Source organism: Python bivittatus, unplaced genomic scaffold, assembly GCF_059951505.1.
Source record: "Python bivittatus isolate LINGU-HERP-01145 unplaced genomic scaffold, Pbiv_v1 ctg000020_np1212, whole genome shotgun sequence".
Taxonomy (NCBI): domain Eukaryota; kingdom Metazoa; phylum Chordata; class Lepidosauria; order Squamata; family Pythonidae; genus Python; species Python bivittatus.
This window is the reverse complement of record NW_028277030.1, coordinates 63,444,566-63,463,590: the sequence shown is the minus strand read 5'-3', so window position 1 is coordinate 63,463,590 and position 19,025 is coordinate 63,444,566. Positions and strand designations below refer to the sequence as shown.

General features: G+C 39.8%; 2 protein-coding genes across 2 annotated transcripts in view; one reads left to right on the top strand and one right to left on the bottom strand.

Annotated features, from left to right (window-relative positions):
* MCM9 (minichromosome maintenance 9 homologous recombination repair factor) overlaps positions 1-19,025 on the top strand; it is a 54,909-nt gene that overhangs the window by 16,686 nt on the left and 19,198 nt on the right. Inside the window, exons 8-9 of the mRNA XM_088139928.1 lie at positions 12,042-12,216; positions 14,513-14,715. Of these exons, the coding sequence (XP_087996054.1) occupies positions 12,042-12,216; positions 14,513-14,715 (378 nt within the window). The remainder of the gene's footprint in view (positions 1-12,041; positions 12,217-14,512; positions 14,716-19,025) is intronic.
* On the bottom strand, positions 1,729-8,549 carry ASF1A (anti-silencing function 1A histone chaperone). Its single transcript, XM_007443770.4, has 4 exons — positions 8,121-8,549; positions 7,004-7,119; positions 4,550-4,726; positions 1,729-2,137 (listed from the first exon to the last, which is right to left on the bottom strand). Exons 1-4 carry the CDS (start codon positions 8,227-8,229, stop codon positions 1,925-1,927), a joined length of 615 nt encoding a protein of 204 aa, XP_007443832.1. The 5' UTR covers positions 8,230-8,549; the 3' UTR covers positions 1,729-1,924.

The following is a 19,025-nucleotide window of genomic DNA, read 5'->3' as shown; positions in this document are numbered from 1 at the left end:
AAGAGGATTGGGAGAATGTCATATGGTCAGATGAAACCAAAGTAGAATGTTTTGGTCTAAACTCCTCGTGTTTGGAGGAGAGAGAATGCTGAGTTGCATCCAAAGAACACCATACCTACTGTGAAGCATGGGGGTGGAAACATCATGCTTTGGGGCTGTTTTTCTGCAAAGGGACCAGGACGACTGATCCGTGTAAAGGAAAGAATGAATGGGGCCATGTATTGTGAGATTTTGAGTGAACACCTCCTTCCATCAGCAAGGGGATTGAAGATGAAATGTGGCTGGGTCTTTCAGCATGACAATGATCCCAAACACACCGCCTGGGCAACAAAGGAGTGGCTTCGTAAGAAGCATTTCAAGGTCCTGGAGTGGCCTAGCCAGTCTCCAGATCTCAACCCCATGGAAAACCTTTGGAGGGAGTTGAAAGTCCATGTTGCCCAGCGACAGCCCCAAAACATCACTGCTCTAGAGGAGATCTGCATGGAGGAATGGGCCAAAATACCAGCAACAGTGTGTGAAAACCTTGTGAAGACTTACAGAAAACGTTTGACCTCTGTCATTGCCAACAAAGGATATATAACAAAGTATTGAGATGAACTTTTGATATTGACCAAATACTTATTTTCCACCATGATTTGCAAATAAATTCTTTAAAAATCAGACAATGTGATTTTCTGGATTTTTTCCCCCATTTTGTCTCTCATAGTTGAGGTATACCTATGATGAAAATTACAGGCCTCTCTCATCTTTTTAAGTGGGAGAACTTGCACAATTGATGGCTGACTAAATACTTTTTTGCCCCACTGTAGCTAAAAAACTTAACCAGTAGTCTTAACCAACTAATAATGTACTGATACTAATATACTCTTAGATATGAATAGCATCTAGGAAGTCACACTGATTGTATTCAAGCCTATGCTCTTTTCAAATCATACATTCTACTAACTATATGTAAATCTTCCGTGCGAGAGCCAACAACAGAGCTTCCTTGACATTTAGCAGGTCACAGTAAATTTCTAATGCACTACAGTCAGCTGCCCTGAGTGGGAGAAGTGGCCGATAGTTACAAGTTAAAGAACAGTGCACTTGTGGATAATTGTGCTGTACTTGTAAAGGTCTGCCGCTTGTGCTTCTTAAACCTCTTGTAATAGTATTCTGCCACCTCGTTAAGGAAAAAATCTGGAGTACCTCGGCCATCTAATTGGATTAAAATCCTCCTTCGTTTCTGGTTTGTGTTACTATACAACCCCAATAGCAGTTGTGCCTTTTCCAACATTGCTTGTGAGATTAAAACTTGCCAGGCTTTGAAGTTTTACTAGTTGGTCACATTCTCTTTTCTTTCACATGCAATAGCCATCATAATCTGATGTGATTATGCACAAAGAGCCCTTTTGCAGCCGGCATGTAACACTGTTATCACCAAGAGACTGATATTAGGCTGCAGGGGACCCATCTCACATGAACCTTAAAATTAACATCTGTGTGTTTTACAGGTAGCTGCTGTCTTTAAGTTGGGCCAGCTTTGCCCCCTATGTACAGAGTTCAAGGCTTCTAAAGCATAACAAGACCAGTTCATTTATGCTAAGCTTATATAGACTTCACTAAAGCTTCCCTGTAATTTACAACTAAAAAGATGTAAATTTCTACCATCCATGCCTACCCCTCCGTTTTCGTATCTTTATACATAATGGTAACAAACTAATGCTAGATTAAATAAAACCTCAGGGAATTACTTAAAAATAGTTTTATTTATACATCCACTCAAATACTTTTCCTTATAAACTTTCTACAGGGTGTGTGTTTTTTAAACAATTTTCACATTTGTTTAATATGTAATTCCAAAGAAAAAGGTTTCCGTGATGGTTGTGTTGTGTGTACTGTGTGTGTTTGGAGCTCAACAAATAACAGCGCAGAAGGAAGTGGGTCACATGCAGTCCATATGAGATTCCAACATGACATTTAGTGAGTTTTCAGATGTTGACCACCCTTTTGAGGCAGAAGGCAGGGCATCTGTAGAAAGGAGTGACTGGAGATTTGGGTTACTGCTCTCAGCATCTGTCAGTTTTTCAGTGTTGTCCTCCCAGTTAATATGGAATCTTGTGACCCTGGGATTAGATGCCAAAATATTCCTCTGGAGCTGGAAAACAGGGAGATGAATGTTTTAGAAGATTTAGATTCATAAGAGAAGACCTTCTCTTCTGTATTAGACGATGAGCGCAACAGCATAAACCAATGAAGAGAAAGGTTGAGAAAAATAATACAGCTTTTAAAACATCAAAAGAAGACAATTCAGAACAGGTTTATTCCTCTTAACTCTGCTCTTTGATAAAATAGTAAAGAGAATCAATCAGTATAAATGCAGGTAGCCTACGGCTGCAGATTAACTTCCCACAGAAAAACCATCCCCACTTTTGCTCTAACGATAATGTCAGTGCTCCCTTTTGTGTCCCTTATGTTTTCACTGAAGGTTAAGTTTGTGATTCAGATCTACATACTCGAAGATAAACAGGTTAACAGTTTTCCACTGTAGGAATTCACATTCCATATATCGGTTCAATTAATAATGAAAGAGCTCTATGATTGGACTTGAAGTGATCTTTATGTCCGAATAAATTCTATGACTAAGTACTTAGTATTTCCCAAATGGACATATTGATAGTTGAACAAACATTATGTTTCCACCACAAACTAAATGTACACATTTTGCTTATTTAAACTGCTGCATTTTCATGATTTATATATAATTTTTGTAAAGAACAATACAGGGAGCCCTCAGTTAACAACAGCAATTGGGACCGAAATTTCCATCAATAAGCAACACAGCTGTAAAACGTGGCATCGTGTGATCGTGCTGCTTAGCGATAGAAATTCTGGCACTTCTAGTTGCTGCCATTAAGCAAATCACCCTGAGTCATTAAGTGAGGATGTCACGTGATCGCCATTTGCGACCTCCTGCCGACTTCCCCGTTGTAGGAAGCCAGCAAAGGTGGTCACAAATTTCAGTCATGAAACCACAGGGATGCTGCAATGGCCAGAACTTTGAGGACTGGTCATAAGTACCACTTGTTCAGAGCCATTGTAAGTTCAGTCACTGAACGAGTGGTCACTGAGGACCACTTGTGTAATACCAAATAGTACAACCAATACACTCTTCCTTTCAGCAAACAAACAACATAAATGGACATTTTTGTTCTGCAAAGTGAAATATTAAATTTACAGCAAAGCCTAGGTAAAGGGAGGAAATCTCCTTCGTGAACTGCCTTCAGTGAAAACAAAAAACTGAAGCCTACCCAGAAATCATATGTCCAGGCTTAGAACCTGCTCTGTTATCATACTTTCTGCTATAAACTATTAACAAGCAGCATCTATCTCTAGGATAAGAGTGTATTTACTCTGCAAAGGAACATATGCATGCAATCCCTAGGCTAACAGAGTTAATTCATGTTCTAGGGCTTGATGCCTGTCTCACATTTAACTCTAGATGCAAACTAAAATAATATTGAGAATAAAATTTTATTTAGGAAGCAGAGGTAAAATAGTTCAAAAAGCATCAAACAAGTGACAGGCAGTCATAAAACAGTTCTCTAGCTAAGAACTAACACCTCACCCCCCCCCCCCGCACATATACACAAGCTGCAGTAAGGCTGTAATATCCAAAGCTAGCCACACATATACTAAAGATGAAGTAAGGGATTCCTCTGAGCACATGCCCAAGCCTGGGCTTTGTGAATTGGGACCGGAATTAAGATTCTAAGTCCATTTACCACAAATCCATCCTTGCTGGTTTAGAGTACAAGTGCACGCAAAGCAAAAGTGCTTTCTTCCACACACAGAGGAAATACATTGTGCCACATAAGTTCGCCTGAAGGAAACCCCAAGAATGACTTGGGTTTGAGCCAAAACAAATCTGGAAGAGTTTTAAGGGGCAAGGAAGGCAAAGCTGGTGCACACTGTTCCTCTTTCCCCATCTCCTAGCTGTGCAACAGCCTTCCTTCTGATCTTTTCCAGAGCTTCCTTCCCTTTATGCCTTCCTTCTCTCCACTGCTCTGCACCAATGCACTTTCCTTCACCACTACTGGCACCACACACAGGCCTCACCCTGCCTTTCCAGAGCCGTGCACCACCAGCCTGCCTTTTCCCGGTTGGCTCTGGGTCCATGCACAGAGCATCGATACGGCCTGATGTATGCACAGAATGCTCCCTGCCCAGAACAGTTTGTAAATCTCTAGTCTGGAGGAACACTTTCTTAAGCAGTTCTTTCCTTTTTTCACAATACAAGTGTAAGGCACGTGGGGCAAATGTTTTGGGACGGGCTATCCTTGCTGGTCTACCAACACTCCCTCAGCCCACCCTGGAAGTAGGAATGACCCAGGAGCTACAAAATGCAGCACTATCATTGACAGATGACCAAAAGCTACTTAATTTTGACCTATTAACTGTTGCTTATTTTTAAGCAACATTGACTAACAAAGTCTATTTTAGTTTTGAGTATTTAAATTGAAATTAGTAAAAAAAAAAAAATGAAATTACACAGTATATTATATCCTACCTTAGAAAAGTCTGGCTTTACTGGAGGGTTTTCTCTCAATTCCGTTTCAGTATATTCATTGTTTACATAATACCCAACTCTGATAAATTCTTGACCTCTATAAGTGCAGGTGATTAAGACAACCGTTACACCTACAGCATCTGCATCAGGAATAAGTCCTGGATTAGGAGCATCTGCCTATAGCAAAAAAATAAAACAGGACTGATCATCAAGATATATAATTTAAATTTCATACACTATCATTTCATCCCCTTGAGTCAGATTATTTTCCAAGTTAATTTTCAGAAAACTTAAATGCCTTTTCAGAAGACTATTAGCCTTCTTTCACTTTGGAATTTTTTGAATACTGTACAACCAAGTAAATGTATGCTTGTGAACATATAAGCAGATTATTTAATTAAAGAGGTAGTATCTGCCTTAATACTTCATCTCAAAGGTCAACCTTTTAAAAGACTAGATTGACTCATCCAACTAAACCTTATATTCATATGTATTATCTCTCACACACACACAGTGATTGTTTTCATGCTTTGCACATACAACTAAACTACATTATAAACAGGCTTCAGAACAGTCACATCATACTTAATCTAGTTTACAGGGTTAGTGTTAAAATCATTTTGAAGCATCCTGCATAGAGTTCAAAGTCTAGTTAATGTAAACTGTCAAATTCCATGCAAATTTTAAAAGATCATCTCCTGTTCACATCAAACTAGCTAACTATCTTGAATGAACCAGATGATCACACTGCAGTTTAAAAATATTCCTGACTCTTCCAGCCCCCTCTCCCCCCATCTCTCATGAAAGAGAGAGAAATACTGCATGACAAGCATTTTTAAATGGAAGCACTGGAACAGTAACTCATACTCATTCACCTCTTTTATAAAAGTACATTTAAAAGGAGTTTTCTTTCACTTCCAAAATAGAAAGAATTTCTTCAGAAGCAACATACTGCATTTCAAATTTGCCACAAATTTCTGCTAGTTAACAGGAATGTTATAAATACATTCACAGAGTTTTGGACAAAATCATACTAGAAATAATTCTATTTTTATTGGCAATGTAGAGTAAAATAAACATGATGCATGGTTGTAGAAGCACACTGGGATTCACTTTTCCACACACGTGTGCTTATTAACTTGGCCATGATGCTGTTTCTTTAGTTTTACATTAAGATAAGAGGCTAATATGGTTTGTTCAGCAAACTATGTCTAAAACAAACCCAATCACTACAAGATAAAATGAGATGCTCATACTACTTATAGGCTATCAGTGCTCCCCATCTCAACCAACCTCCAGTAAAAATATTGAAAAAATAGAAATTAAAGAGCCGAACAAAAATTTGTCCCAAAATGGAATTATGACAAAGCAGTTAACTCAGGGAATTAGTCCCTTAAATAATTACTGTATTTAGTCTTCCTGAAGGTTGACTTCCAGTCAGAGAAAGCTGCAGAATTTAGGAATCTACCAAGAAGCCTTGCTTATCTCTTCCAGCAGCAAATTAGGTGGTCTCAGAAGACCAAGCAGCACCTCCCCACAGGATCTTAAAATGGACATTTTTTTTCCTGGTCTGGCACTACCCATGGTGCTGGACATCTGAAGAAACTCTAGGTAGCCCAGATTGCTTTGGGATCCACTGGTATCTTGACTACCTTTGCAGCTATCTCTTCTCCTGCCTCTCAGGTTCAATAAATGAAGTGGCCCACTTAGGGGCAGAGTGAGGCAAAGCAAGGCAAATCAAGTGGGAGACTTAGCCTTGCCCACCCCAGTTGTGTAAAAAAAATAAATAAATAAAAATTAAATCACCTCATTTGGGAAGATTTACTACTCTCCCATGCTTGGAAGCCTGACAAGAGGGCTGTCTTTGAATAAATGCTCTCCTCTAGGTTTGAACAAAACTGAGAATATTACTTCAGGTAACTGATCTTATTAAGCTTCAGTGCAGGCTAGAGCACTGCATACAAGGATCAGGTTTAAAGTCGGTCTTCAAATGTGACCTGACATGCTGTGAGAACATAGCTGAAGACATCTATTCTGCTCCACTTACAGTCTCTTCTGTCCTCAGCAATTACCTTTGCCTCATCATGTGATGAACTTCAGCGTGCTTGTACCCAACCTGGGCACATACATAAGTTCATGATTTTAAATTTGGTTTCAGGTAAAGATGGTTGTGTGACCTTCGGTTAAACTCTAGGTTTGGAAACTGCTTTAAATAAATGGCAGCTCTGAATTTCAGTTGCATTTAACCATTGAATTGGTAACATTTTGTCATGAAGAATTTCTTATTATTTCTATTTCTATTATTATTAGATTTTTATCCTGCCTTTTATTTATATATATAGGTCAACTCAAGGCAGTGAACATATCGAATACTCCTGCCTCCTATTTACCCTAAAACAGTTTAGAGCAGCAACTAAACATAAACAATTGTGCAGTGTTTAAGAACTGGCTTACCTGAAATACAAACATGTGCCTTCCTGCAGGAACAGGGCCCACTAAAACTGAATCTAAAACTTGATCATATTCCTCACTTTCTGCTGAGCCCACATAGATGATTTTCCATTCCAAATCTGCATCAAAAAAAATCTTTAAATCAAACATTCAAAATTTTGGTTTTATTAAAAGCCCCCCCCCATAACAAAACCCCTTCCAAGCCACCCCCTCTTTGAACTCTAAGCTTGAAAACAAAAATAAGAAACCATAATCTTAGCTAGGCTTCAGTCAAGTCAAGCCACTACAACCAAATACCGAAAGTCAGTGGGACTCACTGGAAATAATTTACTGGGTGGGGTGAGTAATTGAGGTTATTTCAAATTACAGCACAATTCTGTAGCACCCGACACCAACTCCTCTGCCCACTGGGGAGGGTGGAAGACAGGTGGCGCACCAGTAGTCCCAATTTGTAAGGCGGGAGAGAGTTGAGAGGGCGCTCGGTGATTTTGTTTCGCTAGAGAGGAAAAGAGAAATTGGAATTGTTCGCTAGTCCCGACCTGCGAGGTCTGAAAGCCCAATGCTCTTCCAAAAGAGAAGCGTACGAGTAGTTACGGAAGCAAAGTAGCGCCACGGTGACTTCTCCAAGTACTTCCACGCTTTGCAACTGCGAGTCCCTCCGGCACAGAGAAGGAAAGGCAAGCCGTGCTCCCCCAGGCTGCTAAAGGGGGTCCAGGCCCACCTAACGCCAGGCCACTGCCGGCAGAGCCTTGCCCCCTCCCGGCCCGGCGTCCCGCTCGGAGCATGCGAGCGGGGCTTGCTTAAGCCCTCCTCTCGCGTATGCGCCCGACGAGCTGCTCACCACGACGGTGGCAACATGGCTGCTCCCAGCATCCGAACAACTTCCAAGCAACTTGCGGCTTCCCCTTCTCGCAGCCGCTCGGGGCTCGCCCGCAGCCGCGCGGCGGGGGAAAGCCCAGCGCCGCCCGCTCTCTCCTGCAGGCATCCCGCCCGGCGCAGCCCCCGCAGAGCGACGCTCTCGGAGCCAAGGCCTTTGCAAAGTTTAAGCCTGGAAGCCCGAAGAGGCTGGTCGCGGCGCGCGATCCGCCCAAGAGGGAGGCAGAGGCTCCCCGGGACTCACCTTCGGAGAGGTCCTCTATGCACTCGAAGGTGATCTCGAACTGGAAGGGGTTGTAGAAAGGCGAGGGATTGTCCAGCACCACGACGTTGTTCACCTGAACCTTTGCCATATTGGCCGGGCGGGCGGGAGCGGGGAGAGGACCCGCAAACAATAGTCGGAGCGTGTTCCTGCCGCCCGAGAAAGTCCAGGGGGCTCGCCTTGTGCAGAAGAAAGGCGCCGGCGCCGGCCAAGGATGGAGAGGCGAGTTAGGGAACTTGGCTCCGTGCCCTCCCTTCGGTTTCTGGCGCCTTTAGCGTAGGCATCGGCCGGGCGCGCGTGTATCTTTTTACACCAAGAGCGCTCCACACTGTTTGCAGCTTTTCCTACTCCTCGAAACTACAGCCCATTCTCCTCGGTTAACTGGCAGCGCGGGCGCGGATTGGCTACGGGCGGAGCCGTGACCCTCCTCCCGCTGCCGAGGTTTCCCTGAGAGAGCAAGAAGGGCTCCGTGGCTGGAGCGGACTGCGGAAGCTTCGCTGGCGCTCCACCTGCCGGGCCCGGCGCCGGCTATCGCGGCGGAACCGCCCGCGGGGCTTCGGAGGAACCAGCGCGGGGGGCCTCGCCGTGGGAAGGGGGTGTGCTCTTGGCCCGGCCTGGTGCCTGCCGCCGCGGAAGAGGGCTCTCCCTCCTTTTCTTTTCCCCTCTCTCGGGGCTGATTTTTGGGTTTTATTTTGCGTAAAAAGTTACCCGCTTTTGGTTGAAAGGGTTGGTTGACATTTAGCGAAGCAGCGTTTTCCAGCCTAGTGCAGAAGATTTGATGGCGTTGGATTGCAATACAGATAATGCGTGCCTTACGTGTGCATATATGCCAAATGATGGTGCTAGTTCAGGTTAGCAACTAGGCGACCTCATTAGCTTAAGCCAGTGTTGGCTGGGGAATTCTGGGAGTTGATGTCCACATGTCTTAAAGTTGCCAAGTTTGAGAAACACTGGCTTAAACCAAAACCTCTGGCCTTGTTTCAACAATCAGTTTTATTATATTTTTGAGTGTGTAGTGCAGACGCTCATGGAGGGTGGCTGTTTTTTAGGCCTTTCTGATCACAGGCACCCACAGATAGAGCAAATGATGGCAAGTGTGTGATGATAGCCAAATTCTGCAAGCACGCACTTACATCAGATGTCGGGATGCAGATATCTAGTGTTGGTGTTTTCATGATGTTGTTGCATATATGTGCTCATTTTAGCCTAGTTGTTTGCTGTAGATGCCAGTGATTCCAGTAGTCTTTGGAGAAGCCAATGAAGGGACCAAGCCAGCACGTCTTCTTTTCTTAATAGGATTGCCATGGAGAGAACATTCAGGGTTCTGTCTTGTCTCATGCTGTTTGAACATCTATGAGATACAGTGTTAGCAATGTGTTGGTGACCCTGGACTCCATTTCCCCTTCTCGCCAGCTTCTAGAGAGGCGGTCAAAGTCTTAGACTTATTCGTCATGGGCAGGCCTAGCAGTGGATTAAAGGGGGGGGGAAAAGCACAACTGTAATTCAGACAAGATATAATTGGAAACATGTTTGGGATTGGTCTTCAGCCTCTGTTAGATGCTCTGCACTTTCTCTAAAGGCTTGCGTTCACCTTTTGGAGCTGTTTCTGGATCAATGCTGGACCACAGTGCATGTCACATCATAATCAAGAACACATTTTTGCAGCTTCGAATGGTTTCCCAGCTGCAGCCTTCCTTTCAGGGAGTGACCTATGCATGTGATTGATGGCTTGGTCACATCTTAGATGTGGCAGTGGACTGCACTGTAATGCTGCCTTTCAGAGCATCCAGAAATTGCAGCTAGTTCAGAACGCAAGTGTTGTGTCATTGATTGGTCCTAGCCACGTAGAGCATATAATGCCAATTTTGCAATAATTTCAGTAGCTGATAGTAGACTCAATTTGAAGGTCTGACTTTTAATTATTTTTACTTTTAAAACGCTCAGTAGTCTGAATCTAGATTACCTAAGCAATTAAGAAGAACCTGAAGAACTGTAACTCCCAGCAATTTAGTTCTTAGCAGCTATTCTCAACAGCTGTAACCAGCATGGGCAGCGGGGAGGGATTTTAGTTGAGCCGAAGCCACAAATTTCCCATCCTTGCCTTAATGACTGCTTGCTTTGATATTAACCTACCTGTATGCAGGTTCCTCCTTGGAAGCCCAGCTCTGTGTAGAACTTGCCTGGAATGCAATGGCTACACATTTTGCTGAGCCATAGAATGGTTGTTTGATGTTTGTTTAACAAAATGTATGAACCCAGCCACTGTAGCTAAAATAAACTGTGGCTTAGTGTTAATATGTAACGCTATTTGTAAACCGCCCAGAGTTGCTCTTTGAGTGAGATGGACTGTGACTAAATTTGAAATATAAATAAATATATAAATAAATAAATGTCAAGTTGCCTAATGTCTTAGCTCTTCCCTTTTTTTCATGAATGGTGAATGTATGGTTAGGGCAAGAGTGAGGTATGTGCTGCTGTTTGATCGTGCCCTTGAAATGCATTAGTACGATTGCACCAGTACTGTGTAAGTCAAAAGGCACTCTTGTTCAAACATTTATTGAGAAAATCTTTATGCTTTGGAATATGGCATTACATTATCAGGTTTTTATGGCAGTGTTATTCCACTGTTGGGAATGAATCTTGGTCTTACTAGTATGGCTGAGTTTGAGTTTCCTATTGCCCTACAGTAAGCCTATAAACATTCATTCAATGATTGTTTCACTTGTTCAGCCTTTTTCAGCTTTAACACACTCAAGCTGTATGGACTTCAACTCCCAGAATTCTCAGCAAATAGCCATGCTGGCTGGCAAATTCTAGAAGATGAAGTCCACACATCTGGAGGAGTGCTAAAGTGGGGACATAGCTCTTCTTCAGTGTTGGAGGTATAGTACAAATGCAACAGCACTAAAACTGTACTTGTAGATCAGCAGATTAAAAAACAAATTGCCAGAGCAGCATGGATATGAAAATACATATTTTCTTCTTTTCTAGCTAAAACCAAATGTTAAATCTCCTTTGAGAAAGGAAACTTTTCCATTTGTTTTTCATGTGATGAACTCTCAGTGATATATCAAAAAAGGAGTAGGGCCTTCTAATACCCAACTAGACAACCTAGGATGGGTCCTTTGTCAATATTTACTTACCTAAGGAGATAAACAGAATGACCACAGGTGGGCAAAAAATCAATGGGAGCGGGAGCAATTTCCAACTTCTTGCCAGCTTCCCCATTGTCTTTGCTTGTGGGAAGCTGGCAGGGAGCACTGGAAATTACAGTCATGTGACCACAGCTGACCATGGCAGCACTGCAGCCGCCACAACTTTTCCAATACAACTGGTCTGAAGATCCTTGAAATTTCAATTCAACAAAGTCATGGGTGCGAATTTTGGACTCGTTCTGTAAGTTAGCCCATTTTAGATACCTTGCTTCAAAAATTATTGCCCTATGATACACCATTTTGGCCAGTTGAAGGTGACAGACAGAGTTTTAGTAGTATATAGATGAGTGGCTTCATATTTGAAAAGCTAGAGGTAGAAAATAAATACTGCTATTTTGCTTTAATTTGTCTCTTGTGTATCTTTCAAGGAGATTGTCTATGCTTTTTAAAAAATGCATATCTATTTAGCTTTATTGTCTTTTTTAGCTGTGATCTGCTCAAAAATGCAGAATTTTCATGAGGACTGATGAGAAAGTTGCTTGGTAACTGTGCAGATGTTAACAGTGTCAAATTTGTGTTCACCCAGAATTAGTAAAGCTGTCATGTTCATATGGGTTAAGCATGTGCTTTGGAAAGCCATGCCAAGATGTAACTCAGAGCAAGAATACTCTGCTTTCAAATGCATTTATTTTTAAAACAGCTACTACTAGTACTACCAAGCTTTTACAGGGAAGTTTTTGTTCTCAAGGTTTGACTGTGACTGCTGTGAAAGACTCTGGAGAATGGAATTTGGAGGCTGGTGCACTGGTCCTGGCTGATGGAGGTCTCTGCTGCATAGATGAGTTTAACAGCATCAAGGAACATGACAGAACAAGCATCCATGAAGCCATGGAGCAGCAAACCATCAGTGTGGCCAAGGCTGGGTAAGTATGTGTGATGTGTTAAGATACCAGCCCTATTTTTTTAATTTGTTGATCCTTGTGTTGATATTGTAGGATTGCCTGTGTGATGAAGTGGTTTTAGGGTACAAATTAACCTGTGAAAGATCCAGACTCAGCTCCCCACTTAGCTACAAACCTTTTTGGATGAGCCTGCTCCAGTCCATATCTGTCCATCTCACCAACCTCACAGAAGATAAAATAGGGACAGGAGAGAAGAAAAAACATGTCTTGGAGGAAAAGTGGACTATAGATGTAATTAAACATATTTCAACTTTATTACTGAGATCAGAGACAACACAATTCAACTTCAATAAAAAAATCAGTGTGCTCCATAGAGATGTTACAGATTACAATCCATATAGTTATAACCCACCTATAAGTATATATTGCACTTGCTTTAGAAGACGGGGAACCACAGCAATCAAAAAGTAAATAATATATATAACACTTTATTGCCCAAATTAAAAGGAGCATGAGCTGTAAGATCATTTAATCCCCTCCTCTGTGATGGGTGTTCCTATAAACCTGGGGAAAGACAATTTTTAAGAGAGTTTAACATGGACTTTATTTTCTAAGGTGTTTACATACATTTCTTTTTTCCCCTTGTTGCTGCTACTCAAGAAGGTTTTACTTTGTTTTGAAAGAAAGTATCTCTCTACAATTTCCTCATTAGACTGTTCTTACACATAAGGCTAAATCAGGACTTTTTGCCATGGTTTATTGAACAAGACATAATGGTCTAATTCACATATAACACAAAGATTGCAGTGGACAACTTACAGCTCCAAAGCTCTTTTGCAGCCTCTGATATTTTAAGTGCATTGCTGAATTTTAATATTTTTCCAGCATTTTTCAAAATTGCCAGGTGAAGAATCAGCAGCTTCAGTTTGGCTATTAGCTCTCACTTTGTCCCGTCTCCTGTCTGAGATACCACAGTGAATTTGCTAAAATTTTGAATCTGCAGCAAAGCTTTCTGGATGTGTATAAAAGCAGGATACATGAGAAAATAATGCACTTTGGTTGTTATGTTTACATCATCCTTGTACCAATATAAGTCTGATCATAAACATGGTCTTGAAATGACCATTACTGGATACTATTTTCAGTAAAAATGGAAATCCATTTTTAGTCAGGAGAGCAATGAAACTTGTTTAGTGCTGCAGATGGAATTTTAGACCCTTTTTCCATTCCAAGTATGTGTTCTGGGGTTCCAACCTTTCCCTTCCATATTTAGCAATCCTTATGGCATTATGCAAAGGGGTCAACTCTGATTTCCTTTTTGAATCTCTGTTGATACTGGCTGCAAGTCAAAATGCTTTTCCCATGTTGCATACTGCTACAAATATGAAAGCTAAGATGATTGGTGCTACACTTGTTCCCACTCAGTATGCGAGGTAAGGGCTAAGATGGCACCAACTAGAAATAGATCACCCCCAGTCAGATTTAGAACAGCTGCCTAGCTGCCTGCACTAAGGGTTATGCTGTGACTACTAGGAGAAAAAAATATCCTTCTGATGCTCTGAAAACAAATCTCAGGTCAAGGTCAAATGAATTAAGGAAGGCAAAAAATTTACTGTACTCAAGAGCTGTCACAGAGGCTCTTATTATGAGTCAGGTTGCTTGTATGTTGATTCTGTGAGAATATGCATAATTGTCTAATAGGGATATGTACTTACGGTGCATCAAATAAGCATAGCTGAGTGGAAATGAAAGTTTGGATGTGAGGGTCATAATTTTTCAAGAATCAGGACAATCAGTTTCCAATTAAACAAATAGGGTCTCTTGGGAAAGACTAGATAGTGGGGCTGATCTGGGAGTATCTAGGTAGATTGAAGCAAAATGAGAGATGAATTTGATTAATTGTGATTGGGACCTGGCCGAATTTAGAGTTTTCAAATTAGTTTTCCAGATATTTCATTCTTGTTCTTGCTGACAAAACCATTTTATTAATCACATTAGTAAGCGATTAGCAATCCAACGCTAATTTAAAATTTGTAGTGTTGTTGCCTCTAGTCAAAATGGGGCTGTTGTCATCCATCACCTGCATGTTTGGCTTGCCACACACTTGCAAATTGTACTTTAATATAATCCACAAGCCTTTTCCAGTAACTTGTTACCATCATCTGAGCTGTTCAGCTCACATGAAATCAATGGAATGCTTTGGGATTCCAGAATAAAGATCTAGAATGAAAGATGTTCTACCAGTAATTAAAAAAAAATCAATTCTAAAATAGTTCAGTTCTATTTGATACTAATGCCAGCCATCCTTTCCCTTCAGCTTAGTGTGCAAACTGAATACAAGGACCACAATTTTGGCAGCAACCAATCCAAAGGGCCAATATGACACTAATGAATCTGTCTCAGTCAACATAGCCCTTGGAAGCCCTCTTCTTAGCAGGTTTGATCTTGTCTTGGTATTGTTGGATACAAAAAATGAAGAATGGGATCACATCATTTCCTCCTTCATACTGGAAAATAAAGGTAACATGGTGATTATTTGTATTACATTCTATGGAATTATCTGAATCTAACTGCTTGTCACTGATCATAATGAAGTTTTATACACACACAGGTTTCCCTTGCTTTATGTGAATTCACTTTATGCAAATTCACTATTGTACATGTCCTCCTTTTTGTCCACCAATTTATTTTATGCAAAAAAAAATCAATGTTATGTGATTTGTGCCAGCATAATCTGGTAACATGCAAGACTTCTTCCCACTAAAACCACTTGAACATTTTCCCACCAAAACCTTTTTCTGCTTCACTCACACATTTACTATCATGTTGTGCAATTGTTCTAGTTATGCATCCTGTCTCCACTTATTTCCATACCTGTAATGGATTGTTACATTTTGTCCAATCCCCTTACATAAAATGAAAGGTTCTCTCCAACACTAAAAGTTGGAGATATGTCACACCAAGCTGATGAAGGATCCTCAGCCCTAGGACAAGCTTTTAATCAGGATGATGCTACTGTGTGCAACAGAACAAAGACTGCTAATAAAATTTGTAGTGCCATGGTGCATTCTACCTCTTTGATGCCATGATATTCACAATAATTAGAAATCCAGCTGTAGAAAAGATGAAGAAAATGCTTTCACTCTATATAGAGCATGAGACAAGGAAGAAGACTAGTTTGAGTAATGTAGTGCTTAAGAACAAGGCTCTAAAAATTTATGAGTGCATTTGTCAATACATTAAGGTTACAAAATTTGACATCATGCCCTACAACCCCCCTTTTTCCTACTGGGTCAGCGTCTTGCTTCATGTGAGATTTGGGGGAATGAAACCCTAGCATAAAGCAAGGGAAGCCTGCGCGTGTATGCATATCTGTATCTCCAGACACACACACTTACTTACTTAATAGTTCAGTAACTCAGCCTAATGGTATCTTAGTGTTTTATTCATAGAGCAGTTTTGTAATCAATTAGGTTTAAGTATTTAGAGTTTTCGTATCTTATTTTAGTATCAATAATGAACCCTTTTATTTATTTATTTATTTATTTTTAATATTTTTTTATTTTTACAACAAACACAAAACATACATGGACAAACAAAACCATAAAAAGGCATTAAAAAAAAGCATCTTCCATTTTATAGCGTGTGTCAACCAGTTACCAACTCGTTGGTGCCCCTTTCATAATCTTAAATTCTCATATCATCTATTCAAAATATACTTGTATACTTATCAATTAACAATTATTAATCATTCATAGCTAATCTATAAAATCATTTATTACAAGAAATTTTAACTTTCAATAGGATTAGTAATACATTTTCATCTATCGATTATATGTGTATATATATAATAATTAATATCAAATTTCTATTATAAAGTTTCCTAATCCGTTACATTACTATATTTTCTCATCCAATCATTAATAAAAACAAGTTACTTATCTTCTTACTCTAATTTCAAATCTCAATTTAACTCATCTCTGCACATTTCATAATTTTCAATAACTTCCTCCTGCATAAGTAATTTTTAATTTTTCCAATTCTTAAAAGTTACAGTTCTAACCAGTATCAGTTACAATATCAGTTACAGTTCTAACCGGGTTACAGTTCTAACCAGATTCTTCACTACATATTTCAACAAAAAAATCTCTAGTTTAAAATCTATATGTTACTATATTCAACCATATGTAAATGTCTAATCTCTTAAAACATTTAGAATCAAATACAATTTTTAACTATATATCTCAGATTTATACTTTATTCCAGCGCTTGCATAATTTTGAGTTCACCCTTTTCATTCAATATCCCAAAATATCTAGCTGTTTATTCCTTTTTCTATATTATTGGATAAGAGAAAGCAATAATAAATGTCCTTTCAAACATTCTGCTTTTTGAAGCTTCTGTCAGTTCCATCATTGTTGTATTCCCCTCGTTTTTCTTTAAACATCTGAAGTAGTTTCTTTCAATATTGTTTTACTTCTTCTTTTTGTGCATTCTTTTAGTACGATTTTCCATTATAATCTTGTATAATCTTTTTCTCACCCTCAGTGCCAAGAACAAGTCTGTCCCTCTTCATTTATCAGTTGATTAACCCTTTTAATTCTCAGTTTATAAGCCTCACAATAATTCTGGTTAATGTTTCTGATTTCTTGTACTATTTCTTCCTTTTCCATTGATCCCGTTTTATGTTTAATTAAGTCCATTTTAGCTTTAGTATCTTTTTTCTTTTTTTTTTGCGGGAATTTCTGCAGCTCTTCTTCCAGTTTTTTATAGTCATCCTCAATAGTTTAAAGATCTTTTTCTGCATTGTGTTTCTCGTATAGTTTATTATCTTGATAAACCTTCATTGAGTCAAAGGATTCTTTATCTTTGTTCTTGCCAAAAATAAAAAAAAAATAAAAAAAAACAAGAGAAAAAAAAGAGAAAAAAAAAAAAGAAGAGGAGGGAAAAGACTAAGTCTCTTTAAAAAAAATCCAACTGAGGGGGGAATGGAGAGCAAAGCAGAGCTTCTAGCAGAAAGAAGAGCTACTGCCACTAATCAGGGCTCTTGTGACTAGCTCAAACTTTCCATCTTGATATTTTCAAAATCGCTTTCAACTCCACTTTCTTGTTTATAGTTACGGATGGCACCTGTATAAACATTCACATCCCACCATCTTTTTAGAAAGCACAGGGTCCTTGAGCATGCGTCACAATAGAAGAAAAAAAGCACTATGTTGAGCCTCTAGATGGTAGTGTAACTTTCTTTCATTTACTTTCTCTTAACTCCACTTTCCCCATTTCAAAATCAAAAGGTATAAATTTCTTACAACAATAAAGAAATCTTAGTCAAAAAAAAGGCTTAAGATAAAGAGTTATTGAGTATTAAAAAGAAAAAGCCAATCCAGTTAAAAATATATATTTTTTTAAGAAAAAAAACATCTTGCCAATTCCACTAAAAAGGGAAAGTTGAAAAGAAAAAAAATTTCCCCCCCTTTTTTTATAAGGCTCGATCTCGCCGCTTAATCCACTTTTCTTCACTTTTAAAAATCTCTTTAAGTTACTTAAGGTGTTCTCTAAGAATAGTTAAATAGTAAAAGTCCATCTCACCCAGTTGACACCCTTCTCTTCCTTCTTCCTTTGGAGCTGCCCTGGCTTTCGCAGCCATTTTGGCTGGCTCTCCTCCGCCGGCTTCAAGAGCTTCTCCCCGGATCAATCTGGGACTTGCGGCGTCCCTGAGATCCGCGGGACGTGCCCTTTGCGATCGCCATCTCTACGGGACGGCTTAGGTCCATCGGGACCGTCCGGGGGAGGAGATATCGGCTGCCATCCTGGGAGCCCAGGATCGCCCGCCGTATCGCCGCGACGCCAGCTCCGCCCTCCCCCCTTTTATTTATTTTATTGATCTTCTAGAAAATGTTTATGTATTTTAATTTGGGTCATGATTTTTCTTCTAAAATTGTATAAAATGCTGGTCACTGGGTCTAATAAAGATATCACTAACTAGACTGTTTTCAGTTGTGATAAGCACATTACTGATGGATGTCCCATACAATTTTTAAATTACCATTATTTTAAAGTATTCTACCACATTATTTGGTCAGAGAACAAATCTATACAATTACAAAATATTGAAAATGGGAACTAGCCTTCAGATTCTAAAACAGCTCTGTTGATTTATTTGCTTAATTTCTATATTAAACTAAGTATTTCTGTATTTCATCTCTACATTCTGTCTAATGTTAAAATATGTTACAATGTGTAACTTGAACTTTAGACAATAGAATTCAGTAAGTGAGGCTTGTTTGACTTCACACATGTCTCTACCCAGATGGTCCACTACTTCAGGCATGCAACTAGCATCTGTCAATCTAGATACATTTGAGCCTTTGTGTGTGGAATAATATAGAAAAATTTCGGCTGAGTCTCAGGAGGCTCAGCAAAATCCTAGGTTGTGTTATTAATTTAATGTAGGAAAAGTTATTATGATGCTCCTCCCACAGAAATCAATGAGTCCAGTGGTCTGGAGTGTTACATCCAGAGTTCAGCATGGAGTTATTGCTGAATATATGATGTTGAATTATATCCCAAAATTTTGGAATCTGAATATCTTGGAGGAATTATGGTTGTACCAGACCTGGGGAGCTGCCAAACAAATTATACTAAGAAACTTTTGTTGTTCAGTCGTTAAGTCGTGTCCAACTCTTTGTGACCCCATGAATCATATCATGCCAGGCCTTCCTGTTCTTCACTGTCTTCCGGAATTTGCTCAATTTCATGTTCATTGCTTTGGTGATGCTATCTAACCATCTCATCCTCTGCTGTCCCCTTCTTTTGCCTTCCATCTTTCC

What these genes read in the sequence shown, in the direction of transcription:
- ASF1A (XM_007443770.4), bottom strand. Translation starts at nt 8,229, where the DNA reads ATGGCAAAGGTTCAGGTGAACAACGTCGTGGTGCTGGACAATCCCTCG. An exon ending in CATAGAGGACCTCTCCGAAG is followed by an intron (nt 7,120 to 8,120) that starts GTGAGTCCCGGG and finishes TTTTTGATGCAG; the next exon opens with ATTTGGAATGGAAAATCATC. An exon ending in GGCACATGTTTGTATTTCAG is followed by an intron (nt 4,727 to 7,003) that starts GTAAGCCAGTTC and finishes TTTTTGCTATAG; the next exon opens with GCAGATGCTCCTAATCCAGG.